Source organism: Lepisosteus oculatus, chromosome 3 (genome assembly GCF_040954835.1).
Source record: "Lepisosteus oculatus isolate fLepOcu1 chromosome 3, fLepOcu1.hap2, whole genome shotgun sequence".
Lineage (NCBI taxonomy): Eukaryota > Metazoa > Chordata > Actinopteri > Semionotiformes > Lepisosteidae > Lepisosteus > Lepisosteus oculatus.
Genome location: NC_090698.1, coordinates 66120735 through 66141845, shown reverse-complemented (window position 1 = coordinate 66141845; position 21111 = coordinate 66120735). Strand labels below are relative to the sequence as shown.

The window sequence follows — 21111 nt, the reverse complement described above, 5'->3', positions numbered from 1 at the left end:
AGGTACTGGCAGGTATGCAAGCACAAATCTTACAGATTTAAGTATTGCCTGTAATCAGGAACACACCTGTACACGAACATTGACTTCAATGGCTGGCAGCGACGACTATTAAGTGCTCTTTAGAAAATATTTTTTAGTGGTTGGCAAAGTATGTGAGCACAATCTTGAAGCACATTTCTTTTGCAATAGAAATAGGACTGTTTGGTGCATAATGTTCTTCACACATTTGAAAACTCAGGATGTCATTTCTATGAAGCGGTTGAAGAACACCCTAGCTTTAATGCTTAGCTCACAGAGCTAAGCAAACCAAATGCCCCACTCTCACTTCTCCTAAATCCTACACAGAAAGCTTCTGGCAAGGCAATTTGCAAGCTAGTACTAGAATGTATGTATTGTGATAATAATTTAATTATTTTAATTAGCTTTTCAATGGGAAAATAAGGTGATACATTCCTACTTTTTTTTGTTTACACATATAAACAATACCCAGAATAGTGCTATAGTCTTCTCACCCAAGCTGATGTAGCTGGTAAATTAAGTTTCTCTTAAATGATTTAGTTGAATGCATTAGGCCCCTTGACAATAAAAAGTGGAAAAAATTATCACTTTCAGATTACTCTTTCAAAAGTCTATTCAAGTAATTTAAAAAAGTGGAATTTCAGTATTCTGTCTGTGTGGCCAGCCCAATTCATATGAATGTGAGAGAATGAGCAGAGCTCACTGAGTCAGGCACTGCATTTGATTCACTAACTAAACTTCCTGTCTCTATTCCAGGTAGTGACAATTGAAAATAAAAGCTTTACTTTGTTGTAACACCTAATTCAAAGTAAAACTATATAATATCCCAACCAGCCTAGTATGGCCCCAAACACATACAAATACAATCTTTCCCCAATGAAGTCCACCTTGTCAAAGCAAACCAGTGTTATCAGTTTTTGCCAGTAAACAGACTCATCCTGAAATGCGTCTTTTGTGATCGGAAGCAAGCCAAAGGCTTTAAGAACTCTTTATGGACATTTGAGACTTTTCTATTTATTGATGAATCGAAACCAAAGAAACTTTTTTTCTGCACCTAATTGTTCTGCAACAAACTGTTATGAAGATTTAAAAAAAAACTAACGATAATGATGATGATGATGACGACGACAAAGAGGATGAAAGAGGAAGACAGATGTCAGGGGAACAGAGAATCGAACTTTGTTTAGCCAGACGCCTCAGACTTTTTCCAGGAAGCAGATAATAACAAAGGGTAAAACACATACAGAAGCTGCACCACTGTGGCTGCTTCTTAAGACTGAGCATTGTACGTCTCTTAAAGTTGAAGATTGTCTTTAACGTGTGCCTATGCAGTTTTTCAAGAATATGGAAAAGAACAACAAAAACCTCATCAGCTACAAAACCAAAGATTCATGGATATTCCTACAGCAGTTTTTTTCCGTTCTTTTTGTTGATGAATGTTTCCGTCTTTTTGCAGGTAAATTATTTTAACTGTCCTTTCAGGTGAAAAAGGATAAGATTCAGATTATGATATATGTGATTTTTTTCTTTAAAGGGGGTTCTTTCGCTTTCCAAGCATGAAATTTGGGTATTATATAAGCCAGTTTCATTTTTTTTTCCTGTTGAGCCTGTTCACATTTTAATATTTAGAACTTGGTCCCTGCTTCACAGTTGATAATGAAAGTATTGATCAGCTGAGGGTTTGCTACTGGTCCACATAAACCCTAATCATTAAGTGGAAAAATAGTCAGATTTGCAGTTCATTCCCATTTTGTGCACTGATTTCTGAGCATGTGATAACTCAGTATTGTTCCCATCACCTTTATTTAAGAAGTTATAGCTCATAATAAATAGTTCATAAAGAAAAACTACCATATTTAAAATCTACATACCATAAGAGTCAACTAGATACCCTTTCTCTGTAATTATTATATGATAAGCAATGTTTAAGACTCTTGCAGCTACAGAAAACTCTTATCAAATTTACTGAATTAAAATTAAATAAAAATTTTGCACAATGAGCGCAAAGCAGGATACGACCTGGACAGGACATCGCAGGGCATGCGAACACACACACACACACACACACACACACACACACACACACTGTTGCTCTATTGGTCTTTTAAATTATTTTTTTAGAAAGTGAAGATGATAAATGATTGGAATATTTGATTTTCCATATGTGTATTTCTTGATTCATTATTAGGTGGGTCCTCCTGAAGTAGAGTCAATTTTAGGAGAGTTTTAGAAGTCATAGGGATTGGTAGAACACAATGCAGTCAACCACCAGTTGCCCCTGAAATAAATTCCACTTCGCTGTGTGTGAAAAAAGTCCAGACCTGCCTGTGCAGAGAATATCAATCTCTCATGCTTGGAAACTGAAAGGGAGGGAATGGGGGATTCTTTAGGCACGTCCAAGATGAGTTCAACTTTCAAGAAAACATCAACAGCGACAACAACCGAAAAAAAAAGAACCACTATTCATCTGTTGAGAGGAAACTGTTAAAATAACACGGTCGAATAGCTTTATCCTTTAGTTTTCTCTCTTTAAAGCTTAAAACCCAAAGATCCTTTCTCTGACCAAACCAGCAGGTCTCCCAGTTGGCCATGTGTGAAATGGTTGGAGCTCTCTGTCTATGAACTGTTTCACAGAGGTCTGGTCACTGAGAAGATGTGCCAACCGAGGATGTGAAATCAAAAGAGGATTTCATTGCTTCTCTCAGTACTTACATTCGTTAATGCTTCTTGTAAAAATTTTTTCAAGTTTATTAGGATTTGCATATATAATTTTATTTATGTAATTTGTATTTTTAATTTAATTTTAATTTAATCAAACAATTCCTTTCGAAATCCTTGTACCCTAATCAACTAGCCAAGGTTTACATTTTTTTTCCCCACTTAATTTGTATGACACTCTTGAGCTTATTTATTTATGACAAAGGTTTGTTAGAACATGTGAATTATAGTTTTTTTATACTTGATTATTTAATCTTATTTAATTAGGGTGTAATTGTTTTGCTAAATATTTATGAGTATTTAATGTTAGCTAGTGCATCAAAGATGCAGTGCTCATTTTTCCTCTTTAATTTATACCTAGACAACTTTGCTTTAAAAAGCACCAGATGTATTTAATGATTTTGTCATGTACATAATGAAAACAAAGATCAAATTGTAATAGTTTTTTTTAATTTATTGATTTGTAGCTTGTAGCATTTAAAATGTGGCCAAAATATAATTTAAACAATGTAGCTCCTTTTCCTTTCCTTAAAACTTGTTTCTTTCTGATAAAAAAACAATCTATTTAAAGAGACAACAACAATTGAGCACTACATCTGTTTTCTGTGATTGCTTAATTATGATATTGTAATGAGAGGCCCTCTCAACATCCTGATCAAGACAAACAGACAAGGAACGGATTTGTGATTCGCATCGCGACTTATTCAAATGGGGGACACACGCTTACTGGAATCGTTGCTTGATTTACCAAAGATAACCCGGAGAACAGAGTGGCTATAAATGGCTTTGCTCGTAGGAGGAAAACTGAGAATTCCCTTAACTAGCTGCTTCCAAGACTGACTTGTGTGTGTAAAAAAAAAAATCTTTCTATTTCTAGTGAGAACCAAAGAGGCTACCTCACTGACTTTTTCCATTTGTAATTTTAATCGTGTTGATGATACCAAAGATACCAAAGATTTTTTTCTCTGTACGGTCTGCGCTTGGCCCATGCTTTTGTTTTTATACTGTACTTGTATCTCTCGCTTTCTCTCTGACTCTCTTGCTTCTCCTTTTCTAAAGCATAAGTGTCCCCTTCCCTCATCAGAATACGTCTGAAGGGAAGGGGGGCTTAAAATGTTAATGCTCAACCCTACGTGCTTGAGAATCCTGTTCACCAGCTAAAAGTTAGCAAGTAAGCAAGTGGTAACCCTAACTAGCCCTGACAGTGTCTAAACATACCATGGCTCTGCTGAAACAGTGCCACTGAAGCAGTGGATTACCGATGTGTAGGTACTAATGGGAAACTACCCAAGATGACATACTTAATGGTTTTCAAGGTATTTCACATACTGTAATACTTCCCTTTGCAGAGCATTTCAGAGGCGTAAGATAAGGTACACAACGGTGTAGAATTTGCTCTCACGTAAGAAGAGGGTAGACTAGTTGAGATGGATTTATTTTATATGAAATGTGCAGCCAATACTTTGTGTCACCACAGTAAACACTGACTGCATTCAGCACCCCGTCATTGAAAAGGGGCTTTTCAAAATGTCAAAATTTCAAATTTCACACCTTTAAAAAAGTTTTTCTTAATTCCCCTCCCAGTTTGGAATCTACAGCACTCTTATCTTTGACCCCTGTTCCCGCAAGGGTGAGGTTCAAGGGTTCATAAACAGGCTCCTCTGACCCCACACCAATCCTCTCTGATAGGCTGGAAGTGCCTGTGAGGTACAGGATCCCTGTCTGTTGTCTCCCCAGGAGCCCAGAGAGCCCTGGCTGAGCCCCACACCCAGCCTGGCGGCCTGCGGCTCTGAGCCACTGCTGCTCTGCCGCACCAGAAACCCCAGCCCCGGTCAGCTAGAGAACTCACCTCACTCTGCAGTCCTGCCCCCGGGATCCTAGATCCCAGCCCCCACTTGAAGCAGGCGCCTTTGCCAGTTGAACCACTCAGGAGTCCCTTTCCCCAATAGTTTTTAATAGATCAGACTGAAAACCAAAGTCTACATTAAGAAAAGGCCTCTCCAGAGGTCTGGCTGGTTTGCTACCACGTGTCAACTAGCCAGAGGTCTAATCTCACAATCTATCTGAATTCAATGTCCTAACATGAAAAAATGATTTTTTGTTACCCTTATTTTATCCCACAGTGTCATTGTGACTTCAGCCTACTGACTACTGTAATTTAAATTTAAATATAAATTTTACAATTTAAAAGGTCAGTGATATTCTATGTATTTATAAAGTGCTTGACATATATAGTAGGAGCATCGCACTCATCCAGCAATGAAAGTGAAGTACCCACTAAAAGATATGTAGAAGCACCACTACACAGCGGATCAGTGAAAAATAGTTTAATTATAGGGGGCCGTCAGGCAGATTGTGATTGTCCAAAGTGGAATTTAGCGAAGACGCCAAGGTTAACATCCCTTCTCTGTAACTTGGGATTTTTGATGACCAAGCAGTGAGGGACCCAGTTTCACATCTAATCTGAAGGACCAGCACTTCGTAAAGCATCTCTTTGGTCACAACTCCAGGGCATTCAACTGGGAATTCTGCTCCAAAGGGAAGTGTGTTTCTTACTGTTCCACTAACACCACCTCGAGCTCCGAGTTTCTCGGCAGTCTCCCCTCCCTGAAGATCGTGTTCCCACTAAGTTCCAAAGATAAGGAGAAAAACATGTCAACCTAATAAAAATGCAGGAAGCTCAGGTACAATGCCTGTTAAAAAGATCCCCCCAAAGTGTTTTTTGTCTCTTATTTCTTCATACACATCAGGACTTGATCTAAATGACAACATAAACTTCGGTTTATGACATAAGCTTTAAACAGCGTCTGTTGTGTCACAGCGTGGCCTCACGACAGAGCCAAAGAACTTGCTAAACACAATTGCTGGTGAATTAAGATCTTAAGCACCGAGGGATATTTTCAATGGTGATGTTGAAAAAAGCATAGTAATAATGATACTATTCCTACTACTACCAATAATGACTGCTTCACACAAACCTAGAAAAAAACGCTTTAGTTGCAAAGTATGAGATAACCACGGGACGAGTGCCTTGCTTGAACCAAAGCGACGATTTTTCAAGTCTAGACCTCTCTGTGCTTTTTATTCCTGTGAATTACCTCAGCGTCAAATGGGCCGCCAGGTTGTGTTACTGTGGTGGATCCAGTACTGTGGTGCTTTGCAATGCAATCACACAAAGAACAAAGAGAAACTTACGATACCAAAGGCTTTTTAAAACTTAATTTCCTTCTATGTCCTTCTCCTAATGGTTGCAAAGCTTTAATTAAAGAGTCGTGGCATGATAGCGGCGCAGACCTTACCGAATTTTCTCAGATATACCTCATAGATAATAGTGTTTAGGGTAATGTTATTATAGCGTATGTAATAAATTATTCACTTGTTTTTTTGGTAACTGTGACTTTATGAAACAAAAAAAAAAGCTTTATACATTTTAAGTTGTGATTTTTGTAATAGTTGAAGAGGTGCGCTTACAGAAACAAATGTTGTTTTTTTTAAATTTTGAGTTCTTTTCCTTCCTTTCGTTTGTTTGTTTCTTTGTTTCTTTGGATTGGGAACGGTTGCAGAACGAGCCCAAAGTTTACAGTTTTCATACTTTGAAGAAGATCTGTTCTTTTGTTGTGTTTTAGACAATGTTAATTTCCATGTGTCCTAATTGGTCTTACTTGTTCTGTGTTAAGGTGTAGCATTACAATTAGCAACTGCCAAACAGTGCTATAGGCCTAATTTTATGCATGAGGCTATTAACAATTAGCAGTGTAATGCATTGTGATTATTAAGATTATTTAATTTAAGAATAGATTATGTTCCTTTTTATGGACTTAATTTATGCATGGGAGCCTGGTATTTGTTAAAAGAGCGTGGCTCAGTTGTGTATATATTGGACAGTAAGATCTTACACCGATAAATTAGACACACTGGTAAACCTGTTGCACAAAAATGACTTTCCATTAATCAAGGAGGTTGAGAAACATAAAAGACCATTTCCAACTCTTCATAGTAATAAAATGGATAAACGAAATATGAAAAATGAACTCCAGATAATTGTTTCTATGTTGACCATCAACTAAATGTAATAATATCTCATGGCCTTTTTGATTGCCTGGTTTCTTAGGCTAAAGCTCACTCCCATACTTTATAGCTTTATGCTTTTAAAATGCTCTCATGTAAGATGAAGTCAGAACATAAGAGGCCATTGCCAAAAAGACATTAATCAATAAACTATCAAGGGGAATATGAATTTAGGGATTTTAATAGTTTGCAAATCTTTTTTTGAGGATATATAAAATCCTATTTATCCCTTCATAGAGAAGATAATTAAATTCCTACAAAGATGTATTTGGAGAATCAAAGAAAACATATTGTTTTTTTTTAATAGATATGCTCTGTATATTGAATAATCACTATATTATACATCTATACTTCTATATCCCTATTTCTACATTTAGGTCTGCAATATTGCACTCTACTATAGTGCTCATCCTTCCTTTTTCAAAAGGAAAAAGACAAATGCTTCACCACAGGTGCAGAATAATAACTTCTACCAAGAATTTCAATGCCTAAAAATAAAATCTGCCAGCAAAGAGGATGTCTAACATTTCCTTGAATAAAATGGGTTTGCAAGCTTTAGGTAAAGACAATGAGGCAGAAACGGAGCATCAAAGAGCACAAAAACAGAATTGCCATATCACACATGAAATAGAAACCTTCAACCCAGGTCATGTTATACAATTCACTATCGGTGATATTCTTAAAGCATGCCATCAGTCCAACAGCTGCACTGCTGCTTGGAGAAAGTTGACCGTGTTGCTATGGTCAGGCCACTGCTCGTGATTGTTTGTATCCTGTGCTGCTGCCTGTTCAGGGCACAGCTTAGGACACAATCTGCAAACCTGCATCATGCAAAAGGCAAGGATTGCAAAGACACACTGGTAGGCTAATTGCCTTCTGGGGAGATTGGCCTTACGCCTGTTGCATGCTGGGTTAGGCAGGCTGGGCCTGGCTCCCCCCACAATCCCACACTGGATAAAGCAGTTAGAAAATGGATGAAGGGTACGCCTGACAAATCAAATTTGTGATATTATTCTTGCTGGAATATCAAATTATTTTCTAGCAAACCCACCTAATTCCCAATGTATTTCTTCATCTCTGTGTCCTCTTGACCTCTTGAAATACCTTCCACTGCTTCTGCAGATAACATGCAGTTGTAGGAGATGAGTAAGGAAAGAACCCGGCATGTCACCGTATAAAATCTAAAGAATTTCTGTATTTTTATTGACTTGCCAATATCTTGTCTGGCGCAAAAAGTGAAAATACTTTCTCTGCTCGTGTGGTTGAGCCATGGTTTGAACAGGTATGACCGGTCAGATCAGCTGAGCTCATGCCAACAGTCACTTATTTCAAGGACAGTATATGTATGTATTTTGTGTCGATACTCTGCCCCTCACAAAGTAATTACAGAATTGCCTGCCCAAAACGCCATCACGAACAAATACATTAAAGTAGTATTACTATAAGATTGTGCTCTACCTTAAATGAAAGAGTACATTAACAACTCTAAAAGGCTAGGCTACTCGAAGGTTTTTTCAATGCTTTTTTCAATTCTTCTGTATGACAGTGTGCCAAAGATGTCTGCTTACACTGGTACAGGAAGTGAATGGGCTTGCGAGTGAGACAGTGTCTGGCTCCACTTGGTAAGAGGCACAAAACGGTATTTAAGCTTTTGCCTGTTTTCACGTTCTAATCACTTTCCATCCAAAATGTGTAGCCTAAGGAACCAAAGCAATTAGAGGGAACAATGTGGCCCTAAAATGTGTTTGTTTCTTTGTTTTCTTGATCTTCAAGTTCTGTGCCAAAGATGAAGAGTACATTTGCAATTGACAGGAAAGAATACCAAAAAGAATGAACTGAAAATGTTTCAAGACTTTATTGGCAACTTAATTATGATTAAATGAAGAGAAAAAAAACACCTTCCTATTAAATGTTCTTCCACATTAAATGTAAAACATGTTATGAAAGGCAATAGTCTGAGTGTGCTTACCTACTTATTTTGACTTCAGAAAGTGAACTTGTACTAAAAAAAAGACTGAGGATGTGAAATATTGCCAACCTGGTGTGCATCATCTTTTGTGTGGATTGTATAAAATAATGGAACAATTAATTTGCTGTAATTATCTGATTGTAGAAATCTGATCCTGTCCATTCCTATCCAAGCCATATGGAGTAGTAATCTTCATCAAATACTGTAAATCCTTTTATAACTTCCCATTTTGAAATGACCAGGAATCCCCATTATTGTAATATGTAGAAGACAAAATGAGACTGTTGCTATTTGTCAGATTAAAATTGATGTTGGGGTACAAAACAGATTGCCCATTATTTTCTAGTCTGTATAAAAATTCAGTTCCTCAGATTGGCTAGGTATGCCTGGTAAAAAGTTTAACCACACAAAACAAAGAACTTCACTATGTTGAGATGTGCAATTGTTTTGATTCAGACATTTTAAGAAAAAAGACCGCTGACAAAATAAAAAAGTCCAAATGGATATATTTGTGGAGATACTGTCCCAGAAAGAAGTCCTGATCATGTCTGAAGGTCTTTTAATGTTTCCTTTTTCAAGATCCCGGTTACTTTAAGTCTGTGAAGTTCAGTTAAAACAGTGTGGCCGAAAAAAAAATCATTTTGAAACTTGTGTCAACAAGGCCATGAAAATATTTCCCGTCCTGCCATAATAAGATAGGTTTGTGAGATAAAGGCAATTCTGCCCATGGAATAATTTTATTCTTTAACTGAGTATTTAAAAAATGCAATGTGGTTAAAATACCCTTTACCAAGGTGTTGGATATTCCACAGGGAAAATATTTGCTTTGTAATTCATATTGTGTGTTGTGTTTGAAAGCCAGTCTAAAGAGCCTGCTGTTGTCTGTGGTGTTTGTTCTTACTATGGGCCTCCCACTCATATTACCTGGTTCCAATGGGCAATTTTGTTTTGTATTAAGAGATGTGCATCTTTTTGATAACTGGTTAACAAATGCAATGTTAAAAGTTGTTTTCAGAAGAAAAAAACAGAAAAGACCTCGAAAAAGTTTGAACAGGAGTGAAGAGATCACTATCACTTGTGTTGCCAGTGATTAAAATGCCCATATAATGTTGAAGGTCAATACTGTATATTTTATACCCCTTTGCAATTGCAATTGGCAAGTTCTAATTAAATTAGTCTAATTGGACAAAATATTTTCACAGAATAGTGTGCTCTAACGAAAAAGGGTAATTGAGGCAGTAAAATGCTGTAAAATGTGCTGAACATGAAAGCACAGAATTTCCCTAGAAGTGGGGAAGGTGGGAGATTGTAAGTCTTTCACATGTGCTAGCACAGCTGAGATATTTACACAACTGATTTATGATTCTTTATAAATGCATATATATGTATACGTATATATGCTTGCATGTATTTTGGTAGAACACTTTCCTTTAAATTTGAGCAAACAGAGTGCACATTGGGTTTGCATTATTTCAAAAAGCTCTGTGTATGAACCCTACAACCAGGTGGGATTTTCAATTAGTATTTGCGCCTCTTACCTGTGCAATATTATTAGCTGTGTAAAAAAAAAGAAAAAAGTTAATAAAATAATGGAATTACAACTTGCTGTATCAGTGTTACATGTTTCAACTACTGCATACATTGGAGCTTTTAATATTGTTAAAGTTGTTGATGTATTGGGCACTTTAAAACCTTTGCAGAACATCCCAGTCCTTTTTCAAAATATTCAGTTGTGTGTTTGTGTACTGTTTTCTATTTGCTGTTTGAACATAATGCTCTACATTGCGCACGCATTAGTGTTTTGTCTGCATCATGCTGGTTTTTCTGTTATTTACTTATTTCATTTTTATTCCCACTATCATCAAATGGTAGTGCTGTATATTCTGCAATTAATATCAAATAAACGGCTTTGATTCATTCTCATTAATAGATGTTGTGCACTGTGTGTTATTATGGAGAAGCTACCATGTCACACCTCCCCTCTCAACATCAACTGCCAACTACCAAAACCAGTATCACATGGTGAACAGAAAACAGTGTAATAAACTTTGGCCTGAGATATAGTTGCCATAATATTAATATTAATAACAATGAAGAAGAATGATAGTGGTCATGTTTTTATTATATTGCACCTTTAACGTTAAACATACCCAGACACAGAATACAGTTAAACACACACACATTCATCATGACTTTAAAATGAAAGATGTATCAGTCAGGATGCAAGTGTAAAACAGTGTATTATAACAAGCGAGATTTAAAGGGAGCACTAGAACGGTGTGGTGGGTCTGTGGCTAAGGATCTGCACCTGTGGCTGGAAGGTTGCCGGTTTGTATCCTGCAGCCGGCAGATAAATCCTACTCCGTTGGGCCCCTGAGCAAGGCCCTTAACCCCAGCTGCTCCAGGGGTGCTGTATAAATGGCTGACCCTGCGCTCTGACCCCATGCTTCTCTCTCCCTGTCTGTGTGTCTCATGGAGAGCAAGCTGGGGTATGTGAAAAGACAAATTCCTAATACAAGAAATTGTATATGGCCAATAAAGTGATCTTATCTTAACTGCAAGATGTAACTGTAACTGGGAGCTCATTCCACAGCCTTGGAGCAATGGTCTACAATGCAGTCTCCTAAAGTCAGGCATCTTGTAGTGGGAACAGCAAAAAGAACAGAGTCTAGAGAATGCTGGCAGCACGCAGGTGCATATATACTGTAGATAGCAAGATCCTAATGCAATCTAGAGCGAATCCATTCTGGGCCTTCAAAGTAAGCAATAACACAGAGACATTTTCTCTGGATTCCACAGGAAACCATTGCAAGGAAGCCAAAATAACATTCCTCCTCACTCGCTCCCTCTCTCGAGTAGAATTTGGCTCATTAGGTTTGGTTCTAGTTGAAACCTAGGCAGCTGAGATTTGAGTACAGGTACAGATACACCAGCAACAGAGGTAATTCCAAAGTCAATCCTGGAAGAGACACCAGTATGCATCCGACTGGGATACACACAAGCGGACAGGAGGAAGATTCTAAAGGTGATAAAATACACTTTCACATCATTGTGATAACACATCAATTTCCCTACGGGATCAATAAAGTCTTATCTATCTATCATTGCAAGCATGGCACACAGAGTACAGTACCACCAGGAGGATCGAACTGGACTCCTGGAGAGCCCAGCCCTAATAAATGTATTTCATAACTACACTGAATTGTGCTCTGATTTCTCGCATTCCCTTCAAATGAAAGATTGCTGAATGACAAGCCTGCTTTTTTCTCACGTGATCAAAGCTACCTGTATAATATCAACAGCTGATGCTGTTATAATTCAGTAGAGTGTTGTTGCTCATAAAATACCTGTAATGCCCCTCTGCCTTGTTTCCAAGACTTTTGCACAGTGGTAAAGTTGTGTGGAATCTAAAAAAAATGCTTCATCTAATGGCTGTCTTAAGACTGATTGGCATTTGTCTCTCACAGAGCCAAAAGACATCCTTTATCCCACTTACACCTTTCTCATTCCAAAGCCACACCAGGCCATAAAAATGCTTTGAGACCTTTATTAGTCAGGTGCCATTTGATTTCTATCAAACCCACATAAGACTCTGACTGACCAATCACTTTGTTCCATTTTTGGTTTCTACAGCAACCACCCATCCACCACAGACTAATTCATCGATATTTTACTTTCCATCACCCTAGAAGGCAGATCAGAGACCAGGGAAGATAAGAATGTGTGGTTTTAAATTATTACTTCAGAATGCTTTGCAGTCTTTGTGTAGCGAACTGTCAGTCAAATACCAAAGGGACAATGCTATGATGATAAATTCTTTCTTAAATTGCTTCATGCTGCAAACAGCACATACATGTTAGGTTTATTTTTTTTATCAGAAGAAATGAACAGATACTTTTGGGGCCTGTTTAGTCAAGTGTAGAGCAAGGTGAGTTAAAATACAGTTAGTCTCACTGAAATCATACTACTCAACAACATTTCTCTGGTGGTCAAATAAAATAGTGCTCACTCATCATCAACTATTGTTGGAGCCACAAACCTAGTTTTTCTTTAAATTTCATTTGTTTCTGCACTTTATAAGCTCAGAAATGAAAATGCTCCTTTCTAATCATACCAGAAGTTGATACAAATAAAACATCTTTGATATTTGTATAACAAAGAAGTTGAGTGCATTTTTCCTATAAGGAAGACATTTCATAGAAGGTTAAGAATATATACAAATCCATTTTGTTCAGACTTTATTTTCCTTTGCAATCTGTGAAGAGTATTTTCTTATCTACTTACTATTAATACTAATTTGGATAGAACATAACACTTTTGTCTGGTTCTATATTCAAAATTAAAAAGAAAGATTAACAAAACTTTCACCTTTTGAAGACTGAAAACTCTGAAACAAGCATTTCCTAAAAAAACTAACATGCCTGGTTTTCCAATGAAATATATCATTTCACCAAAAATTAATACTACACATTGATGATACGATTGTCAGTGGTTCACCTTAAAATGGAAAAATGTAACTTACTTTTAATACTTTCACTTTTAAAAACAGTGAAACATTTTTGGACCTTAAAACTCATTAATAGGAAGAAACTAAATACAACTAGCATGTTAAAACAAAAAGTGTTTCAGTTTAATTACAGTATGCACCATTTTTTTTGCCATAACTGGACAAGATAGGAACTCAGAGGGTGTGAACGGCAATGAGTACAGTAACACAAGTATTAATTTCTCTTCAACCGCTCAGGCCTAGAGATGCAGCCCAGCCCTTCCAATCCACTGTGGTAATGTATAATTACAAGCACTACAGCTTAAGTGCCCATTTAGGGCTTCTGCCCAAATGTGATATGATCGCCATAAAAGGTTTAATGATGCATCAAAAGAGGGTGATGTTCACAGACTTCAGACCATTGTTAAAGATGGCAGGAGTTACACATGGCGTGCTCTTCAAAAGAACAACTGATTGGTGTTTCTCCCTCAATACCACCACACAAAACACCAGAGTTCGGCTGGAGGTGCTTCCATAACTTTTTTATCAGAAACCATCAGAAGTGCACTTTCACACTCCCTAGGATTTCTGAAAGAATGGTGCCATATCATTTTGTTATCCACCTAAGTTTTGTGCAACTGAACAAAGTAGCTTTCCATAGAATTTAAGAACAATCTCTCTGATGTTTCTAATTTCTTGTCAAAAGCTGTAAAATAACCCACAGATCATTAATTGAAGAACGTCTGGCTACAACAGATCAGGGGAACCCAGATAACTCCATTCTCCTCCATTGCAGGAGTTCTATCCTACCAGACCTGTATTTACTTCATGAACATTGCTGCTGAAGATCCCTTAACCAAGTGGTGATTGGTTAAAGCAAAAACTGAAGGATGGAAGGTAAAAGTTTTCCTGAAGTTCTCTCTTAGGATTCAGAAGTCCCTCTTCACTAGTGATTGTCTATCATTAATGGATGTATCTTGAATATGCTTTTTACTATTAAGAAACACCTAATATATAAAATAATATGTGAGAGATCAACTACACCCTCCATGAAATCAGTTTATGACCGCTGATATAGAGTGAATAAAACTGCTCCACCTTTTCTACTCATTTCCATATACCATGACTCACGTCAAGGCAGGGGTAAGTTGATTATACTCCCTTTAAGGAATAAGGTAACATTTAACAACTCGAATCCTAATCTTATGACCTGCAGGCTACAACATAACAAAATTCTCTGAAACTGGGTCTGCGTGTTATGAGGGACCATTGCAGATGTGCTGACCAGGGGAATAGCCAGGATTTTATACTGTATTTGACACCCATGGGAGTGGCACCTTTAAAAGACATTATTTGCCTTCTGAAATGGGTTGTACTACTGAGAGGTGTCCCGCTGTTCTCCTCTCCACCAGTTACACCTGTGAGCCCTGTTTCCCAGCGCCTTCACCGAGCTGCCTGGGAGCGATCTCCAGCGTACCGCCGCTTCTCTGCCCACAGTGCCTCTACAGCTCAGGCCACGCGCGTACTCTTACAGACGCGTTTGAGATGCTTCAGAATCGTTTGTTTCCCTTTTCTTTTGCTGGTGAAATTGAGACACTATGGGGTTTTAGGTGCTAAAATAAAAATGGGGTGGCAGCTGGCACCCTGTGTTGCCCCTCTGTCTACGCGTCTGGTGCCGGCCTGTGTTTCTGCCCAGGTGTGAGAAACACACACCCCTGCTCTGAACACCCGTCACCGTTCAGCTGTGGTGGCCAACAGACTACCGTTTTACGACCCCCGAAAGAAATATTAAAAAGACAGATGAGGGTTTAAAATTGCAATTAAATATTTATTTGACAACGACACTGAGAAAAAACATCATGATTCTGTTTACAGTGCATACTACTGCATAATCTTGCACCACACATTTTTAATGACAAATCCTCTCCGTTCACAACACTGTCAAGTGCAAACCTACTTTTGTCCTGAGCAGTTCCAACACTGTTTCTGAGGAGTGATGTAAACCTCAAACACATCACTTTACCCACAGAGAGAGCAATATCATAGGCCGAGGAAGTTCTTCTTCATTCGGATTTCCTTAAGAATATCTTCTGCTAGCTTGCTCCAGTGGTCGATCTCTACTTTTGAAATAGAATACATTCTTCATGAGATAAACAACAATTATTCTTACATTTAGAAAAGTTCAAGTCTAAGTCTAGGTAACATTCGGTTACTGTACACCTAGTGTAGACGGCTGTTGTAGATGCATCATATGCAAAACATTTTAAAATGGAAGGCCTTTATGAACAAAGTCTCCATTTTTGTTTTTAAAAACTAAACCAGGAACTGTGTTTGAATTCGGCTGCATTAGTGGGATCATCAGTTTTTAGTGCAGGAAAAAGTCAAATGGAACAGATCATTTCTTGATAGGGATTTTGAAAATCAGAATGATAGACACTTTTTTTTAGCTCTTCAATCTGTTTTATTCCTAATTTCTCCCTAGTCTGGATTCTCATTCTCTATCTGGCGTTTCAATCTTTCCTCCTCCTGCCCTCAGTCCCTCATCCCCTCACTCCTTGCCTTCCTTCTCGGCACATGGCAGGGAAATCAATTGAAGTGCTTTCAATTCGAGGTCACACAGTGCCACACAACAGCCTCCCTCGCTTTTCAATTACCAGGAAGAGCAGCGGCTCACAGGTCAACATCTTTAACTTCCCAGATTCCCTGTCACAGCCTGACCAACTCCTGGCTATGAGCACGTTCACAGTCAGGGCTTACTGGGACCGAGACAACCAATTTCACCCAACGTAATCGACAACAGCTTCATCAATGGATGCTTTTATCAGGGAAAAAAAAAAAAGAAAAAGGAGAAAGTATCTGAAAGCGTGATACGCTTGCTTGATAACATGAACAACGGAGGATTTTTTTTTTGGCAACGGAAGACTTGAAAAGGCCAATCGGCCTTTTTGTTTTTGATTCACCACAAAAAAAGGATGTTGGAAAGTTTCAAAGTGACTCAAACATTAATGGTGCAATCTGAGCTCTGCGCTCTGCAAATATGTGGATGAAGCGTGTGCGACGTCTCAATCCTGGCTGGGGATTCTCCAAGTGGAAGTGGGCTGACCGCCATCATGTTGGGTGGCTCCGTGTCAGCCAAGATACACCCGTTGGTTCATGACAAGAGGACTTGATGGGTGCCTGCAAGCTGAATCCTGCGTTGGCTTGATGCGAGCTGCGCCACTTCTCCTTCCATGCTAACTGTCCACAAGGGGGCAGCAGTGCGGAGCAGTGGTTAGAGTCGAAGCTGGAAGGTTGTGGCTTCCAACTCCCAGGCGAGAGTCCTCTGTTGCACTCCTGAGCAAAGTACTTCCCTCAGGACTAAAATAAACGAGCGCCACAAATTGGGCGCAAATGTAAATTGCTCTGGATTAAAGCGTCAGCCAGCTAAATCGGGGATATGCAGCATCTTGAGGGCACAAGTGAAAACTACATGGAAGTGAGTTAAAAACTGAGAATTGTCTTTACCCATAGGGTTGCGGGAGTGTGAAATAGGCCACCCCGCCAAGCTGTTGAAGCTGTAACCCTGGCACCTTTCAATGAACGGCTGGATGGGATCCTCATCCCAACTACCAAGTGGTCTGAAAGTCTCCCTCTTGTTTGTAACCTTTCTGATGTTCTTATGCTGTGCTGCGGGATCCAGCCAGGACTCACGGTGCCACTTATAAACCCACCTGCAGAGGTCCAAGAGTCACAACTGCAAACCAAGAAGAGCAACAATTTGCACAACAGACCTTGAAGTCGGGGGGAGGGGGGGGAACATGAGTGACACCTCCAGATGGAAAAAACAAGTGTGCCTATGACATCATTTCCTGAAAGGGTCAAGCTACGACATAGTTAAGTCTTTACATTCACCACATTCAACTGAGGTGCTTCAAACTAACTTGCTGATTGATACAGGAAACCTGCATGACAGGTTCTGGGGTTCATACATCAGTGTATCTAGAATGTAATCATGCATGTGTAGTGCACATTATATTCTTTCTGTAACTGCAGTGCAGGTCAACCCTGGTCCTGAAAAGGCACAGGTTAATTTTGATATTCTTTATGAAAGCTATAAGTACATTGTCACAGTTGTACTTAATTGGTCAGAATAACAATCGGGTTATTAGACTGAATTGATCAAAGGGGTAAAGATCAGACTTGCAGGACAGAGGCTGTGCAGGTACAGGGATATGCTCTTCAGGTTTAATCGGTGTCGCCACTTCATTGTGCAGCAGAAAAATGACTCCAGCTGTTTTTAATTATACAGTATCTTAGTCACAGATTGCTTTTGGAAAAGAAGCTTTCCGTGCACTATGTTATTATTCTTCTCTGTTCTGTGGAGAAGTACTGTAAATTAGAATTATCCAGAGTCACATAGCCACACAATGGATCTTCTTGGGTTCAGTCGCTGGAGACCACCAGATAACTACAAGCGAAGCCCTGAAGAGTGGTAACTCCAGGCTCTGAGCTGCCAGATCATGTAAAGCTTAGATTGTGTTCTCAGAGACTGAACTCAAACTTCTAGTTGAAATAATGATTAAAAAAGGTTAAGCAACTGTCATCCAAGCCAAGGGAACTAGCCCCACACTGACCATTTTTTGTCTGATCCAAAAGTCAGGAGAAGGGAGAAACAATATCAAGAGGATGAACTAATTGCACAAGAAGGTCTTGTGCATTTGTAACAAGGAAACAGACAGAAAAATGCATTCTGCTGTCTTTGACTTTATGATGGAGTTTTTCAGAAACAGTAGCTTTTTTTCTAGAGCAGGATTATGCAGAATAGTCACAATACCACGTTACCCCAGACAAACCAGAACAAATTCAACAAATGCAAGCACATTGAGAAAAATGATTTTCAGAACACAGCAAATTCTAAGCTTGAATTTGGGGTTCATGCTCAGAATAAAGAGCAGAGCCCTGCGGGTTATCAAGGCTGGCCTTGAGACGCCAAGTCTGATAGACAAGATGTTAACATTTCAGGTGAGAAAGGCTGAGTTTCTGTCTGAGAAGAAAATCATAACAAAATAAAAAGGCACGTTCTTGAGATTCCACATCACCATTGCTGCCTGTTGCCTCTGTCATAACAGAACAAGATATTGTCACTAAGTCATAACTGTGGAGGCCAAGGGATATCTGGATGTCTTTACTTTGATCATTCATGCAGCTGTGTTAGACCGGACGGTACCAAGCTGCAGCTTTGAGCTGAGTTTTAAGTCAATAACAGGAAGAGCATAGGCCAAGGTCTCTGCCATGCCAAGCTGTGGCTTGACTGATATGTTACTGATAGCTCTATGAGCCATGGGATTCAGTCTTTATCAAGTCAACCCACCTTCTGCAGAAGCACAATCTGAACAAGCTTATGTTGCCGACGCATGCAAGTCTTTATTCCACAAACACGTGACCAAAATCTCAGAAGGAACAGTGAAACACGAACCGGGGAACACACATGGAAATTGCGTGGAAGGGCATTAAAAACGGAGAACAGGAGGCACTTGGAACAGGCTACCCAGCCGTGCTGTTGGTGCTGAGACCCTGGTTACTGTCAGAAGCGGCTGGATGAGACCTTTTACTATTAGTGACTTAATGGGCTCAAAATGGACTCAATGGGCCAGGTGGCCTGCTGTCGTATATAACATTTCTTATCTTCCTGTACACGAATGATCTCTGGGGGACTAAATTGGGGGAATTCATGGTGGGAATATTCATGGCCAGGTTTTCTCAATCAGAAACTTTCTGTAGTATACTTGTGCAGTTTTTTTTTCCAGTCATGTAGGAAGCCCATAACACGAAGTGATTTTTTTTCTCAGTGAACTGGGGTCTGTAAACAATTTCTGTGCTCAGCACACTCTATTTAACTCCTTCTGTTTATCAACAGTAAGGTGCTTTAATCATATTCCTGGGGATATTTTTTTTCTGTAATTGGGAGATATGTGTAGCTGATGAGAGGCTTATTGGTGTTCACTCTACTACCTTCACAGATTAAAAAGAGACGTCAGGGTTTCTGGTTGGCAAAAAAAGCTTTTGCCTGCCCACACACTGGGTTGACACACATTGGGCAGCGCAGGGTCAGCTGTCTGGAACAGGGTTCCTTGGACTTCAGATGAGTGTACACCAAGTCAGCCAACGCCTGAAATCAAGAGAGAGAAAAAATCAGAATCCAGCTGTGTTCCAAACTCTTATCTTCTCAATATATGCTTGTTTAATACCCATCGGAATATTGGTAATAATCTCGGTCGATGACCACAGTTCAGAGTCTGGTTTTAAGCTTTCTGCCTTGTAACTGAAACCTAAACCGAGTTCCCATTTAAAAGTCAACAGAACATTTTTCAGAATGCTTTTTGCCTATCAGCAGTGTGTCAGTTTGGAAGAGTTGGTACCCTTTGCTCACAAGCGGATATCTACAGTAATGCTGGTAAGGTAAAGTGGCTATCAAGAACTGTGGGTATGTAATATTCTTTTGGCAGAAATACATTCTTTTTAAAGTACAGCTCAAGGCAAAGTTCAGGAGACTTTTTGGCTTGAGGGCCTCGCTTTGAACCACAGTTCAAAAGATGGAAGATGGAAAAAATGGCTGAACCAGGAGTTACATTTTTTAACAAACCTCACAATAACACTGGCACACAAGTCAACCGCCTCATCTGATTTTGCTCTAAAGCTGGTCAGAGACAGCAATGACACACGTTTCCCCACCCCATTTCAAACTCTTCTGATTTTCATCAAGAGATACTTATAGCAATGGGATTAATGCTGATGAAGCTACTCTTTAACATGATTTTCTCCTTAGGAGACCTGGCGGTATTTGTGTTTTTGTTGGATTCATTGGCCGCTAATTCGATCAAGGGCTTCGCCTGACGTCACCCCCTTTGAGAGCGCAGCTCAAGCTCGGAGTCAGCTGAAACTCAGACACTGATGTAGAGGCTTCATGATAAAACTTGCAAGCTGGCTGTTACTTTTTATAACTGCTTGTGTTTTAACCTTAGGAGAGCAAATGTGTTTATTGATACAAGTTTCCAGGAAAATCTTGTAGACCATGGAGGGCAACTCCTTCTTCATGGAATTAATGGTTGACCATTAGAAGACAGAGGGACAGCTTCATACTGAAGCGAAATAAAACCTTAAATGCAAAGGGGGGCAGGAAAAACTGAAACGTCTCTGCCTTTTGTTAGGTTTCTTTCACAAAAAAAACTTTATTCCTTAACTGCATTGAACTACCTTGGCAGAACTGTCCAAAGCACAAATTTGTTAATGTATACTCAGAGTATGCTTGACACCAGTAAAATTAACATTTACTTAAGTGTTTTTGCCCCCAGAAAAGGCAAGAAAGTACGAGATATGATAAAGGGTGAGCAAATTGTCATTTAATTCCAACAAAGAATTAAAAAAAACCCGCTGGAAACAATGGAATAGGTATACCAAAATTACCAAACGTGCTTCACGGCTTCAAACGTGAAAGTAACTGCTCAGAGTGCTGGCTGAGCCTAGATATCACCCTTTAAACCTGGGATACTGTATGTCATTTACTGACTATGAGAAGAACTCCTGAAGAAGCAGTGGTGGAGTGCAACTAAGACTGAGAGGACTTGAGTTGACTCAGCTCTTCGCCTCCCGGAGCTCACAGTGTGCAGAATTACTCTTGACAAACACACAGCTCCAGTTCCTCATTCCCCTTTCCTGTTAAAGAGACGAGCTGAACAGAGGAAGAGACTGTTGACTGCAGCTAACCAGGGAGGGTATTTATGCCTAAGATCTCTACCGCTTAAAAAAGGGGATTCAGAAGAAAAAATGGTGGCTTTCAAAAAAATATACTTCAGTTATTACCCATTGCTATCCC

The 21111-nt window shown here is 39.1% G+C and overlaps 1 protein-coding gene across 2 annotated transcripts in view; it reads right to left on the bottom strand.

Annotated features, from left to right (window-relative positions):
* Positions 1-15060: 15060 nt before the first annotated feature.
* fech (ferrochelatase) overlaps positions 15061-21111 on the bottom strand; it is a 31127-nt gene continuing 25076 nt past the window's right edge. The window contains exons 11-12 of one of the 2 annotated variants that reach the window (XM_069187373.1): positions 19251-19407; positions 15061-16992 (exon numbers count right to left, since the gene is read on the bottom strand). In XM_069187373.1, coding sequence (XP_069043474.1) covers positions 19273-19407 — 135 coding nt within the window. In that variant the 3' untranslated portion in view covers positions 15061-16992; positions 19251-19272. Of the gene's footprint in view, positions 19408-21111 lie in introns of both variants that reach the window. The other variant, XM_069187372.1, reaches the window with a different exon arrangement.